General features: G+C 32.0%; 4 protein-coding genes across 4 annotated transcripts; 1 reads left to right on the forward strand and 3 right to left on the reverse strand.

Annotated features, from left to right (window-relative positions):
- Positions 1–1,236: 1,236 nt before the first annotated feature.
- On the forward strand, positions 1,237–3,682 carry LOC135124623 (uncharacterized). Its single transcript, XM_064049833.1, has 6 exons — positions 1,237–1,410; positions 1,466–1,760; positions 1,809–2,108; positions 2,243–2,472; positions 2,846–3,079; positions 3,289–3,682. Exons 1-6 carry the CDS (start codon positions 1,276–1,278, stop codon positions 3,664–3,666), a joined length of 1,572 nt encoding a protein of 523 aa, XP_063905903.1. The 5' UTR covers positions 1,237–1,275; the 3' UTR covers positions 3,667–3,682.
- An 11-nt stretch (positions 3,683–3,693) lies between these two features.
- On the reverse strand, positions 3,694–8,974 carry LOC135124624 (LIM and SH3 domain protein F42H10.3). Its single transcript, XM_064049834.1, has 3 exons — positions 8,686–8,974; positions 8,292–8,386; positions 3,694–5,215 (listed from the first exon to the last, which is right to left on the reverse strand). The coding sequence occupies exons 1-3, from the start codon at positions 8,752–8,754 to the stop codon at positions 4,483–4,485; spliced, it is 897 nt and encodes a 298-aa protein (XP_063905904.1). The 5' UTR covers positions 8,755–8,974; the 3' UTR covers positions 3,694–4,482.
- Positions 8,975–10,047: 1,073 nt separating this feature from the next.
- On the reverse strand, positions 10,048–17,663 carry LOC135124626 (protein prune homolog 2). The gene is made up of 6 exons (XM_064049837.1): positions 17,528–17,663; positions 17,052–17,467; positions 16,833–16,997; positions 10,754–11,192; positions 10,489–10,701; positions 10,048–10,433 (listed from the first exon to the last, which is right to left on the reverse strand). The coding sequence occupies exons 1-6, from the start codon at positions 17,530–17,532 to the stop codon at positions 10,307–10,309; spliced, it is 1,365 nt and encodes a 454-aa protein (XP_063905907.1). The 5' UTR covers positions 17,533–17,663; the 3' UTR covers positions 10,048–10,306.
- Positions 17,664–17,865: 202 nt separating this feature from the next.
- On the reverse strand, positions 17,866–20,529 carry LOC135124625 (endoplasmic reticulum junction formation protein lunapark-B). The gene is made up of 6 exons (XM_064049836.1): positions 20,177–20,529; positions 19,965–20,090; positions 19,686–19,912; positions 19,365–19,630; positions 18,862–19,164; positions 17,866–18,808 (listed from the first exon to the last, which is right to left on the reverse strand). Exons 2-6 carry the CDS (start codon positions 19,989–19,991, stop codon positions 18,360–18,362), a joined length of 1,272 nt encoding a protein of 423 aa, XP_063905906.1. The 5' UTR covers positions 19,992–20,090; positions 20,177–20,529; the 3' UTR covers positions 17,866–18,359.
- Between the last annotated feature and the right edge of the window lie 453 nt (positions 20,530–20,982).

Consider the following 20,982-nt stretch of genomic DNA (forward strand, 5'->3'; position numbering starts at 1 on the left):
ATTTAAATTTTATAAAATAACATACCTACTCCTACACTCCCGTCTTTATGTAATTACCATAAACATCAAATCGAGAACGACTCACCCCATTTGCCAAAAATACAGTACTATTATTATTAGTATTATACTATAAACTCAAGAATGATATAGGTATCCTTGCTAAAGTGTTAATTGCGTCATCACAAAATTTTGTAGTTAAAAAAATTAATTTTGCAAAATCAAATTTTATACATTTTGGAAAAAACTTCATAGGTAAATGAAATTCATTTTAAAAATTTTTTGCCGTTATTAACATAATTGATGAGACAAATATTAGGATGGGCATGAAAGTAGGTATATTAAAATAAGTTTTGGTACACTCAAATAGCAATAAATTATAAGGAAATATTGCACCGCATGAGAGCTTTGTATTTTACACACTTCGACGTACACGCATTAAAACTAGGGAACAAATTTAAGCAAATAAGTAAAATTACTACAGAAAATTTAAAATAATAAAAAGTGGTTGTACACATATAGATAAAAAAAAAAACGTACAAATGCGAACTTTATTACTTACTCGCCAACGACACGAAGATTATACCAGGTAAAACAAACACTGTATTAGAAAAACCATGTTCAATAGGAGCAGGACCCTCTTGCCCACCTCTAAAGTCGACCATAGTATTCCAATAAAAAAATTAATTACTAATAACTAGACGTCGATAACGTTTTTACAAAAATTCAACAATTTGCTAATACTTATTGCTGAGATCACTTCCAATGTTTGTACCATAATTAAACCTATTTCTGCAAACAGTTGGAACATACAGTATCAATATAAATAACATATTGCAGCACTTCTCTCGTATTGTAATATTGGCAAAAAAAATAAGTTCCTGCTATCCTGCTCTTGCCACCATAACTAATGATTTCGTATTTCGTCGGAACACAGTCGTTCGTCAATTCTTTTTATGTGCCACGCCCAAAATTGATGACTTTCGCGCTAAAATTTGAAAACAGCGGAAATTTCTTAAGCTTATGTTACTCTGGTACAACGAAACAAAAATTCGTGAGGTACATCTACGTCATTTTATTGCATACACCACGAATCTTTTAATCTTTAAGAGAAAATATCTACAATATTCACTCCATAAAATTATAAAAATTTTAATGCTCAATTTAGTGTCCTGTCAGAGGGGTTTAAAAAAATCACAGTCGGCATTTAAGAAACAATATATTAACAACACAATGAAAGTGTTTTATCCTTTACGTCATTTTTAGCACAAAATAAACATGGATAAGAAATTAGTCAGCTCGACTACTTTGGATGTTCACGGTAACTTAAATTTATCTTCGATAAATTTTCCAAAATTTTCCAGCGTAACAGCTTCTGAGGAGCTCAATGATTACTTGAGAGATCAACTTCACGTAAATGCAATGTAAAGATTACGAATTTAATATACCTACATATTATAATTTTAAGCAAATGAAACTTGAAAATGAAGCCCTGCAGGAAAAAGTATCGATAAAGACTCTTCAAAATGAACAAGATGAATTAAAAATCCAAGAACTAAGTGAAAAAATTACAAGTTATGAAAGCTGCTGCGGTAGTAACGAGTTCATGTCTTCTACGCAACTAGCCAATAGTAAAATAATTGAATTGAGTAAAAAATTGAGAGAGAAAAACTCAGAAATTGAAACTTATAAGTCCAAGTGCTTAAAACACGAAAATATGCTATCAGAACTAAAAGCCAAAAGCGAGCAAAGTCAGCCACCAGGTAAACGCAAACTTTTCGATTTACTATTTTATTTAAAATTATCGTTAGAAAAGCAAGAAAATTCTCCACCGGATGTGGATGAAATAAAGAAACTACAAGATAAACTTACACATGTTACTTCTAAATGGACCGAAGAAAAAAATTTAAATTTGCAACTGAAAAAAGATCTCAAAATGGCTAACAAATGGTTGATTCAAGAAATTGGAGAAAAATTCGAAAATCTAGTAAACTTAAATAACGGCGGCTCGAATTGGAGGGGAAGGGCTCAAATAATATGCGATTTGCAACAAAAAAATCAAGAGTTGCGAGAAAAACTTAAATATTGTCAAGACAGTGATAAAGATAAAAGCACGTATACCTTTATGAAACAAATGATAACCATACAAGAGTTATACCATAAACTGCACAAAGTTGTATTCAATCACATTAATGCATTTTTTATAAATAATTACTATTTGTATGTACAACAGTTTGTGTTTCAGATTTCTCAAATTCGGATGTAAATCTGGTAAAATGTGATAATAAAAAATTAGAGACACTAAACAAAGAAAACACAGAACTAAAAAATAATTATTTAGACACGAAACGCAAGTTTGATGTTCTCAAAGCCAGATGCAAAGTGTTAGAAAACGAATATACTTTTTTTAAAACAAAATTAAGCAATTTAAGTGAAACACATGATGAAGACCAACACACTATAGCCAAATTAACGGTAATTACATAAACATTTTACTTTTCCAAGATGACATTTTTTTCGCAACCAAAAGTACGACGACCTTAATCGAATGTATAGTTTATTCCTCAACTGTGTTTGTTTATAATCACGAGTTACTCGCTCTGAGGAGAAAACATATTTTCATTTATGATGCTTTTTCTTTTTTGTTAATAATTATTACTAAACGTCCCAAGTAGCACAAAATCAATAGAAAACTGCTTGTGGTATATATTTTTGATAAAAATTCAAGTCGTAGAAAAAAAAATACACTTACACCTCGAAAGTAAAAGCATCTTCACCACTGCGACCAGCAGACATACGTCATTTTAAAAATTATTTTTGCTTGTTTACTATAACTGCTTATTTTTAGTCCCAAGTGTCACATTTCAATGAATTAAAAAATGAAGACCTGAAACAGAAAGACCAAATTATTAAAAATCTGCATGAAGAAAATGAAGCGCTTAGAATTGAACTTGCCAGAGAAAAATGTGTATCTGAAAACAAATCTAAACAACTACTGGAGAAAAATGACGATATTAAATTACTCAATAAAAGAATTAGAAGTTCGCGTCCGTCTAGTTCGTATGTTCACCGACCGGAAAATGTAAACTATTATATTTTAAACATAGTTAGTTAAACAATTTTAGTTATTTCAACCATGAAAAGCATTGCTACACATTGCAAGGTTTTGTTAATATTAGCAAAAACTTGCAGTGTAATATGTTAAAAAATACTAGAAAGAACTAATTTGTATTTTTATTTTCAAAACACAAGTCAAAAAACCTATTAATTTTGTAATCTATATAATTTCAGCCTGAAACGAGAACAATCAATAAACTGAAGGTTGAACGTTTGCGTCTCCTGGAATTAACCGAATTACAAAGTAGTCGTCTGGAACAAGAACGAAATACGCATTTCAAAACCCAGCAACAGCTACGACAAGAAAAACAAAAGCGTGCCAAGCTAGAAGCAAATTTAGCAAGATTGCAGCTGGAACAAAGTAGCGCCCGTTCAGGATACGCCAGTCGAATGAACACCCCAAAACAACCTGAGTATGATTTACAAGACAAATTAGAACTTGCTGAAGAGAATATAAAAGCGTTGTCCACAAGACTTGAAATTGAATCAATGGAAAGAAAACATGATCTTGAAAAATTTTGCAACACTTTAAAAAATTGTACGTGTAACTGAGTTATAGTAAAAGTAAAAGAAAAAAGATTTTTAATAGTGTACTTTTTATTTAACATGTACAGTAACTTGTTCAAAAATTAAAGCATAGATTTGTTAACTAATCTAATAATGTATTAATATACAGGTTTACACAAAATTATGAAAATATTTTACAGTTCAATAGAAACAAACAGCAAATACTTAATGAAATCAAAACTACGTTAATCAACATCATAAGACTTAAGCACCACTACTTTTACAACAATTGTAAACTTTTATAAATTTTATAATATAAATCCAAATATAAAAATAGTTTCTTATAAAAAACATCAGTAAGGCACAAATCTGGATAAGTTTTAAATTCAAAACATTTCACTAGCGGACTCGTGATAAAAAAATTATCAAAAATTACGAAATACTGATGTAAATGCTGTGTACGGAATGTAATATTTTCTTTGCATACTTCGCTGGAATGAGATAATTTCATTTTAGTAAAGATTAAAATTACGTAAACTTGTAAAAAACGGCAAAGAAAGAAATATTACATAAAGATTACTATACATATGTAAATATTATAATTAGTGACAAAATAAATTTAGTCTGGCAAGCAATGGTTACGTTTTTATAGTAAATGTAACCTTTAAATAATTAACAACTTGCAAAAATATAATGAAATAAATACAGCATAAAGTACATAAAATAAAAATATGTAAAAGTTGACAATTTAAAGATTTTATATTATTTTACAACCTACCATCATAATTTAATTCCTCTGCAATACGTTATTAAACCGAAAAGTATGTGTTGTAACTTAATAATTTTTAGTAGATGGTCTACTTAAATATTAACCAGTTGCACGTAATTTGCCGGTAACATTCCCACTTGCCCTGTACGTTGTACCTCTCCAGTCATCCAACCTCCATCAATACTACTTACATTAACGATCAAATCGCCATCCTGGAAACTCACTTCATCTTCATCTTGTGCTTCATAGTCGTACATAGCCCGATACACCCTTCCCAGGGACCCATAATTATGATTAACTGGATCCAGATCATGAACAGAACCGATATGACGTTGAGGAGGATTATTGACGGAGCCAACATCTGAAGAATAAATAAGTGTTTGAGAATTCCTTGCCGAATATGGACTAGCAAATTGTCCCGTCCCCGGTTCGTAATCGCTTATCTTTCCAATATTATTAGGATTTCCAACCGGTACTTGTTGTTGTTGTGGTTGCGGTGGTGGTGGTTGAAGTGGAGGATTTGGTGGTGGTGGATTAGCATTCTTTGAATCTCCAATATCCTTAAAACCGTTTTCATTTAACTGTCGTCTTTGCTCCATTTCCGCTTTACGTTGGTATTCCCCATGATATGCAACGTTGCTAATAATCTTAGTATTTTGTTTAATACGAAGCGTTTCTGGATCATCCGCCACTTGTGTAAATTTGCCTTTACTTTTTTCAAAATCAGCGTGATATTTCACGTTAGACTGAATTTTTGTATTTTCGGCAATACGTTTTAATTCAGGAGTTTCTGCCATTGTTGTTGCTTTGGCTTTTGGTATATGCCTGAAAGAAAAAAAAATCAGATACTGGGTCATAGTGCATTTATAGGTATATAGATTTCCTAGTGAAACACCATATAAAAACAAAATTAAATCGCAAATATCCAAATACGTTCCTGGAACTTGACAAGGTTACCTTTTTTATTTAATCAATAAAATAAATTGAGTAATATATTAATTTTAACAATCCTGTACAAACAGTTTTAACAAACCAAACATTACCATTACATTTATTTAATAAATTTTTACGATACGTTATTAACTTTTTGGAGAGAATGCATAAGTAAATTTTAATCAACATTAATAAACTGTCAAAATCACAAAAACGGTTTTTTCGTAGATTCTAAAGACACTGTAAAATTTGTATTTATAAATTTGATATTTTTACGATAAGTTTTGAGATGACGTCATCAAGTTTTCGGAAGATATGAAGAAATGAATTCAGGTGATTATAGCCATTTATTTTATTTTTTTCTAAAATTCTAAATGCATACATTTAAAAATAAGGTAAGTACAGAAGTTCTCCCCCATTTTCACCATATATCGTAATTACAATTTATATTAAAATGATATAATTAGATTGGTTTAACTACCCTTACCGTGACATTAAGTTAACCATATCAAAGTAAAACCGTTAATTTTTGTGATAATTATACATGGTGCCGATGATTCTGTCCCTACAATTGAACTTCTCGATCGAGACAGTATACTTAACATTATTATTAATGTTAGTATTATTAGTCCAACAGCTTAATAATATTAATACTAAAAAATTGAGAGTTCTGATTAAATTAAGATTAACTTATAGGACACTTAGAAATTTTATCATGTCTTGAATCGTGTAACAATCTGAAAGGTCATTCAGATATCCTACTTTATTTACCAAAATAACAAATACTGCAATATTTTTATCTCCGGGTAAATATTTTAAACAGTAATGCTTTTTATATCATTTGAATAATCAGCGCAAACCGTTCATGGCGCAAACATTAAATAATACAGAAAGTATATCTATAAAACGCTGTACAACCAAAGTTGAGACACATTTTCAAATTACATATGTAATTCTAACTAATTTCAATTTAATTAATGTTTTTTAAATTCTTTACATCTACCATAACATTCACAAAAAATGTTAACGAATAATGAAGTGAGAAAACTTAATACATATTACAATACCATATCACATTTTTGAAATATCCAAAAACAATTTTCTCTCTCTCTCTCTTTTCCCTCATTTACAGGGTTTTTGAACCCTTGTAACAAAATTTATTGGTTTTACATAACCTATAAAACTTTTTAATTTCTCGAGTTAAAAGTCGACTTTTAAAATTCAGGAGGCTGTAATGGTACCATGTCAAAATTTTAAATTGCCCCCCACGCCGCCCTTGTTGACAGGACAGGCCTAATTTTGATCTTAAATTATGTACCCTTAAGTGTGTGAGCAGTTTTGTCAACAATCTACAACACAAATTTTGAGATTTTTATTCCAGACTACCCTAGCACTGTACTCGAACAGCGCATTATCTCAATAACCTGATTTGAACTCAGTAGGTCAGTTACTACAAGAATTGCATCATTTAATATAGGAGCCCGAACATTTAGATTCTTTTTGCAGACCAGTGTAATTATATTCATAAAGAAAGGGTAAAAGTGGGGGTACGTTCACTGATTTTAGAATTTGCTCTTAAGAGAGCTGAGTGGGAGGTAAACAACAAGATATCTACATATTTGTTTCATAAGTATGCATCATAAGTACTACACTAAGAACACAAAGTTACCGCTCTAATTCTTAGTAGTTACGTCCCTGTTAAGACATTAATGATCTTACTTGCTATGCCTATTTGGTATACGTGTAAACATAAATATATTTACAACCACAATTAAGAATAAGCTCAGTTTTTATAGAATGAAAACTACCATTTTTTTTATATGCTTATCATATGAATACAGTATAACGAATATCATATTCTTCAAAAATCTCAACAATCTACTCAAACTTTATAGAAACAATGAACAGGATGCTTTCTTTTAGACTTAATGTTAGATTATATCAAGCCTCACACTGTACTGTATATGCAACTTTTAAGAGGCAAAATTCAGGGTCTTAGATTTTATCCAAAAACTTGTTCAATTGTTTTTTATCATATCTTAACAAACCACAAATCAACAAATAATATAGATTAACCAAAGTGATTAAAGTACACAATAAAATTTTGACTTCAAAAGGCAGAAGAACTTGTGGATTGTATATTATTTATGTTAATGCATGTATAAAATAATAAAACAAAAACTTGTCAGATGTCTAGCAATAAGATCAACACAAAATTGTGAGAATGAATTAAATGAATGGTAATTTATTAATATTAATAATTAATATTATTTTTAGTTTGTACACAAAATTTATTCCCACAAAATATGACAAAATTATGCTCAGTAATTTGACAACGTGAATACTATAAAAACAAATAAGACCCATGTAAATTTATGATAATACAAAATTGCGCTTTACAATATATAATCTTTTTTTGGACGGAAAATTCACTACATATTTTTAATTTATTCCAGCAGTAGTCATGTTATCAGTTAATTTAACATGTATAATAAATTTCGGTAATTTTATTGCCTTCCATAATTTTCAAAAGCTTCAGTTATCAGTACACGTTAATACTGCTGATTTTAACATATGCATTACATTATTTCCTCCTTTGAATGTCAGAAATAACTGACACTTAACAACAAAGAAATGAAAAACCCCCAGAATTGATGAGCATTTTCTCCAATCTAATTATTCCAATGAATAGAAGAATGCACTGTACCAATGACAGCACAATTGTCTTTGACAGGCAATGACATCATCTCTTCCTTCCTTTTTCTTGCTGTATTCTTTCAACCGAATGCTGATCAAAAGATCAAACCTTTGAACTATTAGCTCTCAAACATATTTTGGAATCACTTTATGCAGTTGCATTTTCCATGAACTACTTTTGATAAATTTCGTTTAACTTTTTTTTTTTTGAAGTGTAAAAACGCAATACCAACATCATCTCATTAAATACCACTGATAAAAACTGCCTTACGCTTCGCAATACGGTTCCTTGTTGAATCCTTTGTAATTTCTCATATTGAGGGCCATTCCACATTCTTTGCATTTGAAGCATGGTTTGTGCCAAATCTGCAGAAGAGAGAAAAAAAGATTAATAAAGAAGTAGCACACAGTTTTCACTTTCAAACAGCGGTTGTGGTTTTAAGTCAGTCATTAGTACTATTAAGGGAAGTGGTTTAAACTTTTGTGAGTCATTTTCTTCTATTAACAGCCTTGACTGAATTATTTTAACGAGGCCAACATTTTTATAAATGGTAATATTTTTTAATCCTCTCCATAACGGAAGGGCGTAATATTCACGCTTAATTGCAGAAAAATGGATGTTTTTGTTCGTCTAACAATGAAGTATTATTAGAATTTAATCTTACCTTATCTAGACATTTAAGTTCTTCAGTTGGATAAACAGTCTTTTCACACCTCGCGCACTTTTTGCTCATTGTTATTTCCTTATGTAATCTATTCTCATTTAAACGCAATTAGTAACTAGGCAGCACTGTGTAACGTTAACAATAAAATCATTAATGTGTTTGTACACTGCAAAATTTCTTGTGATGAAATTTACACACCCAACCACCAGCACTTAACAACTCGGGTATTTCTTCTTCCTATGATGTATCCATGCATCTGTCGCAGATGGCAGTCGTGAGATTTTATGATAGAACTGCACAGTACCAATATATACTAAACAAAATCCCTAACTTTTTGATACACATTTTTGGCGCGCTTTTATTGACACATGATCCATTAACAGATCACCGTCAAAGACTTTCTTTTATATTATTACTATTATTAATGTCATGATTGTACATCAAACCCTGTATATAACAGAAATTCTGATACCTACAGCAATAACGTGGCGGGTTACTGATTTCATCATATTAAATATCTTACAAAATATTTTAGACATTTACACTTATTATTTCAAACAACGGTGAGATCGATGTCAGTCCTAGTTTTGACAGTGTCAAAACACAATTCAAAAGTCAAAACATCATTAAAAAAATAGTGCACCGTTTTCCCTGTAACCTGTAAAATTCAAGTTGCAACTGACGGTAGTTCACACGGTTTAGGTTTAGACTTCGGTTTGCCAATAATTCTGAGTACTCACAGGGGTAGTTATACATACGCTCGTTGCACCATATCAGAAATTGTCAAAATAAGATGTGAAGTCACAATATGTATATTTTGTGAAGTTAATTTCGACCAGGTTTCTGGTTTCAGGATCAAACTACGTTGGCAAACACTAACCCTTAAGTTATTTAGAATAACTCAATGTTTGTATAATAAGGGCGAATAAGATTGGTAACAATAATACATCAACATGTAAATTTAAAACCATACTTTTTGGCTCATTTAAACATTAATTTAAAAAAACATACATGAGTATAATATAATAGTTGAATTTCTGATTATACTACTACAAGGATTTTTTACAACTGTACATATACAAAACTCACTTGACATACACCTTGTAAAACTTTTGACTTAAGCGACCTAGCGGCTAAAGCGGCTAAGCCAAAGCACCCTTATAAGTCAAACTAGCTATTGTATAACTTAACTCATTTCACATATACCTAGTAAAACTTTACAGCTCCATTATGACAACAATGGACAGTAATAATCCTCGCGATTCCGGTTCATTATAAGGGTGGTTTGGCTTAAGCCGCTTAAGTCATACAAGTTTTGCAAAGTGTATGTAAAGTGAGTTTTGTATACATTTAAATAAAAGATTTCTTACCAACAAATACCCTCTTTATTACATCCTACAAACATATTGCTAATGAAATACTTCATATAGGTACACCACATTCAACATTCTTCTAAAAAAATAAACAAAAGTAATAAATTAACATTTTACGTTAAAAAAAGTTATAAATATATAATTACTTCGATGTATTAAAACCAAAACCTGGTTTTTAAGTACATTGTAAAGCTTTAGGAATGTTTTGTAAAGGTAATAGGCAAGGCAAAATGGTTGACGTTAATAAACTACGTAACGCAGTGCAAGCTATCATAAGCTTTAACTTTATCAGGAATTGCTGCTGCCTCTAACGGAACCCGCACCATCAACTCTTTCAAAGTGGCAACATAGGTAATCTTACGGTAAAATTTTGAACTAAAACGAACAATTACGAATTTCTAAGGAATCATAGAACAGTACCTACACTTACCTAATAAATGGTTTTGCCATAAAAAGCATAGTTTTAATCCATAATGTTGGATGGACTAAATACAAGTGACTTAAGTTTTTTCGTAGCTTTCTACCCACCATCTGGTAACACTTTTTAAGCCAACTAAAAGCAGGTAATTTTGTAGCACCTCCATGGAGATATACCAAAACGTAATCATCAGTTACTAAACGCTCCAGTGTCCATAATATATACCTTAAACGTTGAATTAGTAAATAATTCTCAATAAAAAAATGTTATAAATTACAAAAAAAGGTTATCCATTACATAAACATAATCTACTCTGGATTTATCTGGCAGATAACAAGCTGAAAAAATGACTATAGCAGTATGCCCCCCAGCTCTCAGATAGCCGCCATGTGAGAGTACTCGTTTATAAGGTTCAATTACTCTCATGTCTATTGTTCTTTGCTCGCCTCCAGGTAGAACCATGCGTTGCCAGTGTCTTGCGTGCCTTCGTTCATCAGCAGCGCTTAATGGTTCAATAGGTTCTGGAGAATTATCTTCATTTTCTTGATCCTCGCCACTTATTTCTAACTGACCCGTAAATACATGTTCTGACTTTAAACTTTCCGAAATGCTGTCCAAAGATGAAATGTCGCTCTCTTCACTTGCCTCTGTTTGCATTACTTTAACTCGACGCAATTTGTTACTACGCTTTTTGTGTGCTAAAAAATTCAGGTTTCCTGAAACAAAATATTCGTTTGATGATTTCGTTTTTAGTATATTGGACAGGGTGTAATTACCCTAAACCAATGCTATTTTGATAGAATATGTTTCATTCAAGACCAACACTACGGTGACAAACATCTGACTAAATTTTATCAAATCGTTTCATACCTAGCCCAAATTTGATTAATGTATGTATTTCGACTTCGCAGTTGCTGTGATATGTTATCTGTATATTTATATTTATATTCTTTTTGTTTACTTGGTAAACACCTCTCTTAAAAAAGCACACAATCAACAATCGGAAGTTGTGAAATTTTAGCTGCTGAATAAAGTTACACTCTTAAGATTGCCGTTTCTACAGCTGAGATTTTACAACTTTTTTCAAAATTTGGAAAAAATATCTCAAGAATAGATTTGTAAATATATTTCACATGAGTTGTCTACCTTTGCCTATTGTTGAGGTGATATTGACCCAATAGTTGCGTTTAATACACCGTCCGTTGGGGGTTTTATTAGGGAAATGGCTATTTCCACACACTAGTTGGCTGTCCCAAAATGTTTAGAATACACGATCTTCGGGCAAAAAAGCGAACTATAAATCTCCACAATTGAGTTAAATTTTGCTGATAATAATCTAAATGTGTCAAGATATGGTAACCTCATAGTCTATCTCGTTTTGGCCGTAGTATGCCGCTTTCTACACACATGTTTTATTTATTATAATATTTCTTGAAATTTAGTAATAAATTTCAAATGGAATTTTTTATTCCAAAATGATTTATATTGTACTGTGATTAATCACCATAATTGTAAGTCTTGACAACGTTGGCAAAAATTTATTACTGATAGATAAGCAAACATAGTAAAAATATTTTTCAAGGTTGTTCAAAGAAATGTACTTAACAACAAAAATATGCGCAATTTTCCAAATATTGTCGGTAGGTTAACAGCTTGTGTCCACCACACAGCATTTTCATTGAACTTTTAACATTACAAAAAGAAGATCATGTGTGGAATGAGATTCACTTGGTGTGCTTAAACTTCGCATTGAAATAATCTAATTACTTCCGGAATAATTAACTGACAAACTTTGGTTAGCGTTTTACCATCTACACTGAAACGAGGGACTGATATTTTCGTATCCTATAAGTTTATATCTAGAAAAAATTGGTCGAAAGTTGCTCCGACAGAACTTCCATCGCTCCTGAAGTACAATGTAACATATCCAGCACTTTCGAATGGGCGCACCCTCAGAGGCACCATCGTTTCTGTCATAGTGAACTTTTCTACCTGCGTTGGGTAACTGTACCTGTTTAGATTAGTGCCTAATAGATTCATCCGCATTCGTGCTACCGTGTTGACCAGATCACTTAAGTTAATGTTTCCGCGTCTTATTGTTTACGATTTAAAAAAAAAATTAAAAACCACCCCCTTCTGAAGTGTGCATGTTACGCTACTGACCGACAGTCCGTTGTCAGATTCTGATGACTCATGTTGAACTTAAAATAATCCAACCTACCTAACAACCCTTGTCCTTCAACACTAGGTAATAGCAATCTGACGCTCAAATGTTTATTTAGATAGGTTTATACATCGAAAGAATGTCACGTAGGAATTAGTTCGATTTGAATGAGTTTGTCTTCTCAAAATACAGGACTAAAATTATTAATTAAACCACAATCGAGCAAAATGTTCTGAATATTATAATTCTTATTTTATCATTATTATGTGACTCGTTCTTAATTTGACCAATAAAAAATTTTTGACGACGTCATCAACATGGATAATACTATTTACAGCACAAAAGAAAAGTAGTCACAGCGTATTGTCAGTGCAAGAAAAAACAAGGACACGGATATCAACTTGGATTGGTGCAGTGTAATACTAAAAATATCAGTATTCTATTCCCAAAATTTTTTAAGAAAATGGAGTGAGCGTTCCTGACTTTATTAATTAATAAGTATTTTTGAGTTGAGTTTTTACTTTACAGAATTTTGTGCTGATGTCATCAACATTTTTGCAAGGACACGTATATTAACTTGGATTGGTGCATTGTAATACTAAAAATAATAGTACTGTATTTCCAAAATTTTCTGGGAAAATGGAGTGAGCTGTTCCTGACATAAACAATAAAATAAATTGACACATTCATTCATTTTTTTGAGCCACCTGTATAAGTAAATCTAAAAACTATTGATGACAAAACACTCATCACATTTTGCAAATTTCGGGTAGATTTAGGAATTTAACTCGTCACTATGGAAGTTTGCAATTTAACATTTTTAAATTTCACAAATTTTTACAGTATTAATAGGGACAAAATCAGTTTTACCTTGACAAGTACTAGGCCTGCCCACCCGCCCCCTATTTTCTCACAGTATATGTCATTTGTCGAAATAAGTCTTATCTTAGCAAGTACTAGCCCTGCCCACCCACCCTTTACTTTCTTAGAGGCTATGTCATTTGTCAAAATCACTCTTATCTTACCAGGTACTAGCCCCGCCCACTCGCCCTTTATTTTCTTAGAGGGTTGTACTTGTTAGTACTTGTTAAGATAAGTCTTATTTTGGCAAATAACATATCCTCTGAGGAAATAGGGGCGGGTGGGCGGGGGCTAGTACTTGCTCAGATAAGACTGATTTTGGCAAACGCCATACCCTCTGAGAAAATAGAGGGCGGGTGGGCGGGGCTAGTACTTGCAAAGGTAAAACTTATTTTGGCAAATGATATAAAACTTTGAGAAAAAAGGGGGCGGGTGGGCGGGGTTAACAATTAAAACTTGTTAAATTTAAACGGTGTTAAATTGTTATTTCTATAGTAACGAGTTAAATTCCTAAATTTGATTGGATATTTATTTTTTAACACAGTAATTAATTTTTCTGAGACACTTTGTATAAACAAATTTAAAAAATATTAATTATATATTAAAAATAAATCACAAGTAGACTCATCATATTTTGCACATTTAAGATAGGATATATTCACCAATATTTTGATATGACATCATCAGTTTTTTAGGGGGGATGCCCAAATACATTTTCATCAAAAATTTACCATGCTTATGAAAACTTTAATACATCTCCAAGATTTCAAAGGATTCGGTTTTGTAGTTCCTGATTAAATCAATAAAATAAATTCACCCATTAATTTTTTTTTGACTCACCATGTACGTGTAAATCCAAAAAATATGAATGGAATGATAAATTACAAGTACAGACTCATCATATTTTGTACAATTTATATGGGATTTATACGGCAAAATTTTGAGCTGACGTCATCAATTTTCTGGAGGGGATAAGTAAATATATTTTGATTACAAATTTATCATGCTTATCACAACTTTAAAACATCTGCAAGATTTCAAAGCATTCGGTTTTGCAGATTCCAAATTAAATGGCAAAATATTTTATAATTTTGATTTTTTTTTCCAAAAATCTGGACGTTTCAAGTAAAAACTCAATACGGAGTCATAAACTACATGTGTAGGACTATGTTATTTCATACAATTTAAAACCCATTTACTATGTGCAATTTTGAAGTGACGTCATCACATTATTGGTGGGGATGATTAGTCAAAAGTGTGGTTAGCGTTTTACCATATACACACAATCGGCCCAGTATAGTGAACCAAGAGCTATAAGGTTATATGGCCATCATAAAATCATCCCATTGTGTCGAAGTTAAGTTGTTTAAAATAGAAAAGGTTTTAGGGTCGTAAATAACGTGTCCACTACAGCTCGACCGGCTCTTGCGGTTTCGTTCAGGGGCGGCTTTCACTAAATATGAAAATCCACCACTCCACTATTTCTTTGCTACCTGCAGCCGCTGAGGGTTCCGAAATAACCACTCGCTTTGAAAGCCGGCCCTGTTAAATATGAGCAAGAAATGTTTAGAAGATGATTTATTGCCAACCGGTAAGCTTAGTGCGAACCACACAAAGGGGGTATTTATTTGCGGTCAACTAATTTTATGATGGCCATATAACCTTATACCTCTTGGTTCACTATACTTTCGGAGATTATCTGTCTAATGAACATCCGTGACGGCAGACAGACGGACAGATAAGACGGACGGACGGACGGACGGACGGACGGACCGACGAACAGACGGACAGACAGACAGACCGACGGACGGGCAGACAGACGGAAACGAGAGACCTATTTCTTCGTACTTTGCTTACGCTCAGGAAATAAAAATGAAATTCGATATTAATCAGAATCAATCTATTGCGATTCCTCCTTAGCTTACACAGAAGTAAAATCAGGGGTGACAGAATTACAGGTAAATCAATAAGTTATTAACACTGAAAGTGCAATTTGCGTAATACTGCTTTCGAGTGTCTTAGAAGAGATGCACACACAAATTTTCAACTACTCAATTTCGCAGTTATAAAGGGTGTTTGCCCAATAAATCGCCAACACAAAGAAAACAGGCAATCTAAAACGAGGCACCTGCATTTCCGTATTCGACAAGCTGTGAAACGCTCACAAAACATAATAAGAATGACTTATTAAGGTTTCAGTTCCAAAAAATTTCTGGATACTAGTAGATAAATACATATATCAGACTTGGAGATTTTTTTCACACCTAAAGTGTGTATGCTATATTATTCCAAAAATGTACATAAAATTTAGTCATCCTAATAATCCATTATTATTTATTTATTAGCTGTGTTTGACGGGATTGTAGACACTCTCAACGATTTTTATGGGACTTTGACATCATATGTAGAATGAAATCAGCTCTCAACAGAGGGATCACTCGACCCTCAAGCCATTTAAAAATTTGTACCTATATGGCAGAGTTTTGACACTTCAAAATCTTCAATTACTACGACGTCAATTAGCATCATGTGATTACTCACCCATACAAAGTACGACTAACGGTTTCAAAGTCATAAGGGGAGAGGGGGGACTGGCTTTCAAGCTGTACTGTATAAATGTGTAAAATAATATACGTGTGGTTTATTAATCTACCGATAATTTTTATTTTAAAATATAGGCGTTATCATAAAAAAATCACGACATTTATATTTTTTCTGAAAAACTGAACATGTTTGATTGTACCCCAGGTGCGTCAGAGTTCTATATAAATATTTTTTCTATCATTACGAATTCAGTACAGATGATTTAAACGAATCCATAAAATTCTTAGATAAGATAATATATGTTACTCGCAACTGCAGCAAGCAGTACCTAGTATTCAGGATGAGCTGGAACCACACAGTATTCATTAAAATTTTTACTGTGTTTTTTCAATAAAAAAAATCATTCTGCTTCAACTAAAATTAATGCTACATATATTTTTAAATTTGAGATTACTACTTTTAAAGTTATTTTCGTAACTTTAAAGAGTTTTAAAATTTTTCACTATTAACCGCTAAAAAAACGAACAAACAAGTAAGTATACAGACAATATAAAAATGCATTTTTTGGTCAACATTGTCTTCATTTTCTAAATATGTTTTAAGTTTATGATCAATCACTACAGTGCAATTAGTAAAAATGTTTACGATTCTCTTCATTTTTTATGGGACTATCAGCTTTATTTTATTATAATTTTACGTGATTTGGCAATATATCTACATTTAAGTTGGCAATTTTACTTTGGGGAGATAAGATTATCAGAATTATCTAACTTAGTAAAACACATACCCTCCTTTTCATTCATCGTAAGACAAACATTTTGTAGATTTGAACTGAGGTGTGCTTCATATACAGATTTGTCATTCTCTGTATCACTTAACTCTGCATTGGTGACTTCTAAAGGTAAATCATACATTAACGACTTCTTCAAAGCTGATGGGCTTTCAGGAAAATCTAAAATGCATATTGTACACCACCTGAATTAGTAAACATACATTGTAAAACAACCTGGCAATTCATTATATTGTTCTGGAGCTGGCAACTCAAAATGAAACTGTTTTTCATAGTTACCACATTCAGAAATGTTTTCAAACCCTGAGTTATGACAATCTTGTTTGAAGGTATGTTTTTCATAGACAGAATGTTTACTTTTCGGTTTTTCAGGTATCAAATCCGGATAATCAGGTGATATTGGTGATGTACAGGAGTACATTAATGGATGTGAGTTGGTTGCATTCTGTGTTGATGACACATTCTTGTTAGGCAGCATTGAGGTATCATATTTTGTATTATCAAGTACGTCCCCTTTATGAGTTGCGCTATTTGCGAAATTCAAAACTTGACTAGAATTATTCGAATCGTGACTAGAGGCATCAGATGTTTCAGAAATATCCATTTTATCATTCGAGGGACTTGCTTCTTCACTACAATTTGAAATATTTGGTTTTATTTTTATTTACTTATTTATTTTTTTAGCAGAGTACCTCATCTGAAAAAACTTAAACTCGGAACCACCAGTCCAGGAGTTTGTTTTGTTCGAGCTTACTGGTTTTGTTCGCGTCTTCTTAAGCCATTTTTTTTTGAACTGAAATGAAGTAAAAGCATCGTGAATGTCAATATCATTAAACGTCAGAAACCAGAATTACCAATTACGGATTTCAAAATAATGCGGGAAATATTTTTTGTGGCGATCCGCTTAACCCAGCAGTTGCACAAAGTTGTTGTAACACAATTTTCGAAGTCAGTTTCTGTTACACATTTCCCTCTACACTATTTAAATTTGTCAGTTGTTTTAGAATTCAAAAGGTAACAATATTCACACTTTCCAGAAGTAATAAGCTTTATTGAGAATTGTATAAAATGCAGAAAGGCACCTAATTGTAAACAAAAAAAAAACATTCCAATATCACAATCCATAACCTGTTATTCATTCTAGTTGAATTAAAATATCAAAGTTGTGTCTACTGGGTTAAATAAAAAGCAAAACGGTTATTTACATTAAGTAAAGATATAAATTAAACAACGCACTTCCCTATATACGACAACAATAAATAGAACGTGTGAATACAGTACAAAACCCACAAAAAAACGATCTCAGTGACGTCAAGTTCCCCTTTACACATACATACAAAGACAACATTAACTGTATGAAATTGATTTTCTCATTAGATATAACTGTAAAAGGGAAGTTGACCAGCAGATTTTCTTATTTAGGATTTGTACTTTCACAGTTACACACAAAGAAAAAATCAACTTAATAAAGTAAACATTCTCTTTTTTTTTAACAGAGATTTTAAATAAGACAACTTTTGTTTGTCAGTCTTGTTGTTTTGGTTCTTCAGCTGTTACAGATTCAACATGACTCTCATGTGTGGTGTCACTATTTCTAATTGTGTTTTCTTCTGTAGGTGACAAAGTTGTATCAACTTCCATGGCAGATGACTCTGTGTCTGAGTTTTTAATGTCAAAGTCTGATAATTTATCAGAATCTGATAAACTCGTCGCTGTCTCATGAACCTGAGGTTCATGTTCATCCTGTGAATCACTATATGGTTCTGTTATTATAGGAGCAGCAGATTCTGATTCTGATTCTGTATCACTTTGTGAATGTCTATCGGAGTCAGATACATCTGACTGTTTGTTTTTAATAGAAAGTGTTGTATCTAGCTTGGGGGCAATAGGTCGCTTTTTACGGGCAGGATTAAATGCAGAACAATAACAACATCTAAATGAAAGATAATCAAATTCTTCCTTTAGAGCCATTCCTTAAAAATACGACAGTGTTAATATTTCAAATAATCAATTTAAACTCGCCTACCATTGTGACTAGAACAATTTTTACAAATTAGTGCATATCTATTGGAAGGTCCATCCCCAATAAGATAGTCTACCATTTTATCTAAAACAGAACGTTCTCTTGGCAAAACAGCCCTTGGCAACAGCAAAGGTGTGCCAGAGAGTCCTGCAGGCCCTAAACTTGGTACAATATTTTGTGGCTGTGGTTTTGGGAGCAACCCTGGAGTAACTGAAGATGCAAAAGTAAGTCGTGGCCTTGGCGTTATGGCCGTTCCAACAGTCAGCTGATTAGGAGTGGAAGAAAATTGACCCCTATACCTTAAACCTGCAATCATTGCAGAAAGCAATAATTTTATAGTTAATGGGTTTTTATGAACAATTAAGTGATCATAAGAAAGTTTAATGCATACTTCAAAACTAAATGCATAGTAAGTAATATAGCTAAAAACGACCTAGTTTCAGTCTCATTAAAATTGACGTGGTTGCTTCAATATTGATATTCATGTTATAAATACACAATTTTACCTGCTTGACTTTGAACAGCAGAATTCACAGGAGCTAGTGGTCCACTTTTAACGGGGGTACTTTCATTAATTGCAGTTGAATAATTTTTTTTAATCTGCTCTGGTGCAAATTTTTCTAAAATAGTTTTGGCAACTTTGTAAGTCTCTTTGTCCATAACTTCTTCTAAAATTTTTTTCTTTTCATCCTTTAAACTAGACAATTTCTTTTGGTTTTTCTTAATTTTTCTATTATAATACCATGATAAAATTCGTTTTATAAGAATCAACCTAAAATGTTATTTATAAGTAACCACTTGTAACATCTAAAAATAACCAGGCTCACAACATTGGTAATATAATTAGTGGTACTATATAAATTATCCTTTCATAAGCGGTTGCAGGAACAAAAAAGTAAAATATAAGAGCTGTCAGGCAGTAGACACAGATAGATATAAATATGAAACGGCCCACCATTTTCTTTTGAGTTTGTTCCGTGCTTCGCCTAAACTCCTCAATTGACTGAATTTCATTTTCTAGTTTCTCTAAAATTTCGTAGGTGGTTTTCTTTTTCTAAAATCTCTCGATAAGTTGCTGCAAGTCCATACACAAAACAAGAACTTACCCTAAATTTTGTAATGATAATACCCATTTTTAATAAGGTTTGAAAATTAACAAAAATTCAAAATATATAGTAGTTTGTACTTGCTACACCATTTAGCTTCAACTTTTTCGACTTTTTCAAACTAACCTAAAATTTATTCACTGTCATGTAAAACTGATACAGTCATGCAGGAAGTATCGCAAAATATGTGGCAATAAAACAATACTACATACCTTCACTAAACTGTAAATGTTTGTTATAACATTATTATTACATCAACTGCAGATAACCAAAATTTTTACGGCTTAGGAAGATGCGGTCCGCTGTCATATTCACGGACTCGCTGGTTAAAAAAAACTATACTTGAAAACCTAGCGCAACAGAACAGAGAAAAACAAGCGACAAGCGTGAGAAAGTGAGAAAATAGGTGGAATTCGGTCATGATTGCGTACGGAGTATCTACACCCAAGAATTATCTGTTGCATTGTGGGTTGCTTATAGTAATGAAAAATGCGGATCTAAGCCAGTTTGACCTAGTTTTTAAAAATGCAACAGTGCTTTTGCGTTCTTATGTAAATACTTTCAAAATACGGCCACCAAATAATAAAAACTTGGCGAGAAGTGTCTCATCAGACAAATAAATTATTAAGCATAACTCAAAAACTGTAAACGTTAGTGATCCAAAGATATTTTTTTTAAACAACCTGTACAAAGTAAAGTAATAAGATGTAGTAATGTATGTAGTGTAATAAAAAAACAGATTAATAAATCACACACAAAGGAATAATATCTACTTAATTACTAATACTTTCAGATTATGCCATCACTTTTTTGAAGAAGATGAATTTATTGATTTGTATATAAAATTTCAAATAAACTTGTATTTTAGACGACCGACAATAAAATAGAAACGAAAAACCTGTATTTTTGTATTATGGAAGTTGTGAAACTCATAAAAAACAAAAAAAAATACCTACACACACATACACATTCATCAAAATTGTGTCACTTCACTAAACTTACGAACATTTTTGTGTTT

Source organism: Zophobas morio, unplaced genomic scaffold, assembly GCF_036711695.1.
Source record: "Zophobas morio isolate AGI-343-1 ecotype UQ-CSIRO unplaced genomic scaffold, CSIRO_AGI_Zmor_V1 ptg000007l, whole genome shotgun sequence".
Classification (NCBI taxonomy): Eukaryota; Metazoa; Arthropoda; class Insecta; order Coleoptera; family Tenebrionidae; genus Zophobas; species Zophobas morio.

Coding starts and splice junctions, on each gene's coding strand:
- LOC135124623 (XM_064049833.1), top strand. CDS start 1,276: ATGGATAAGAAATTAGTCAGCTCGACTACTTTGGATGTTCACGGTAAC. Junction 1,411..1,465: donor ACTTGAGAGATCAACTTCAC/GTAAATGCAATG, acceptor TATAATTTTAAG/CAAATGAAACTTGAAAATGA. Junction 1,761..1,808: donor CGAGCAAAGTCAGCCACCAG/GTAAACGCAAAC, acceptor AATTATCGTTAG/AAAAGCAAGAAAATTCTCCA.
- LOC135124624 (XM_064049834.1), bottom strand. CDS start 8,754: ATGAGCAAAAAGTGCGCGAGGTGTGAAAAGACTGTTTATCCAACTGAA. Junction 8,387..8,685: donor AACTTAAATGTCTAGATAAG/GTAAGATTAAAT, acceptor TCTCTTCTGCAG/ATTTGGCACAAACCATGCTT. Junction 5,216..8,291: donor AAGGAACCGTATTGCGAAGC/GTAAGGCAGTTT, acceptor TTTTTCTTTCAG/GCATATACCAAAAGCCAAAG.
- LOC135124626 (XM_064049837.1), bottom strand. Junction 16,998..17,051: donor ACAATATAATGAATTGCCAG/GTTGTTTTACAA, acceptor TATGCATTTTAG/ATTTTCCTGAAAGCCCATCA. Junction 11,193..16,832: donor TACGATGAATGAAAAGGAGG/GTATGTGTTTTA, acceptor ATTTTGTTTCAG/GAAACCTGAATTTTTTAGCA.
- LOC135124625 (XM_064049836.1), bottom strand. CDS start 19,991: ATGGGTATTATCATTACAAAATTTAGG. Junction 19,631..19,685: donor CTAATTATATTACCAATGTT/GTGAGCCTGGTT, acceptor ATAACATTTTAG/GTTGATTCTTATAAAACGAA. Junction 18,809..18,861: donor AAATTGTTCTAGTCACAATG/GTAGGCGAGTTT, acceptor CGTATTTTTAAG/GAATGGCTCTAAAGGAAGAA.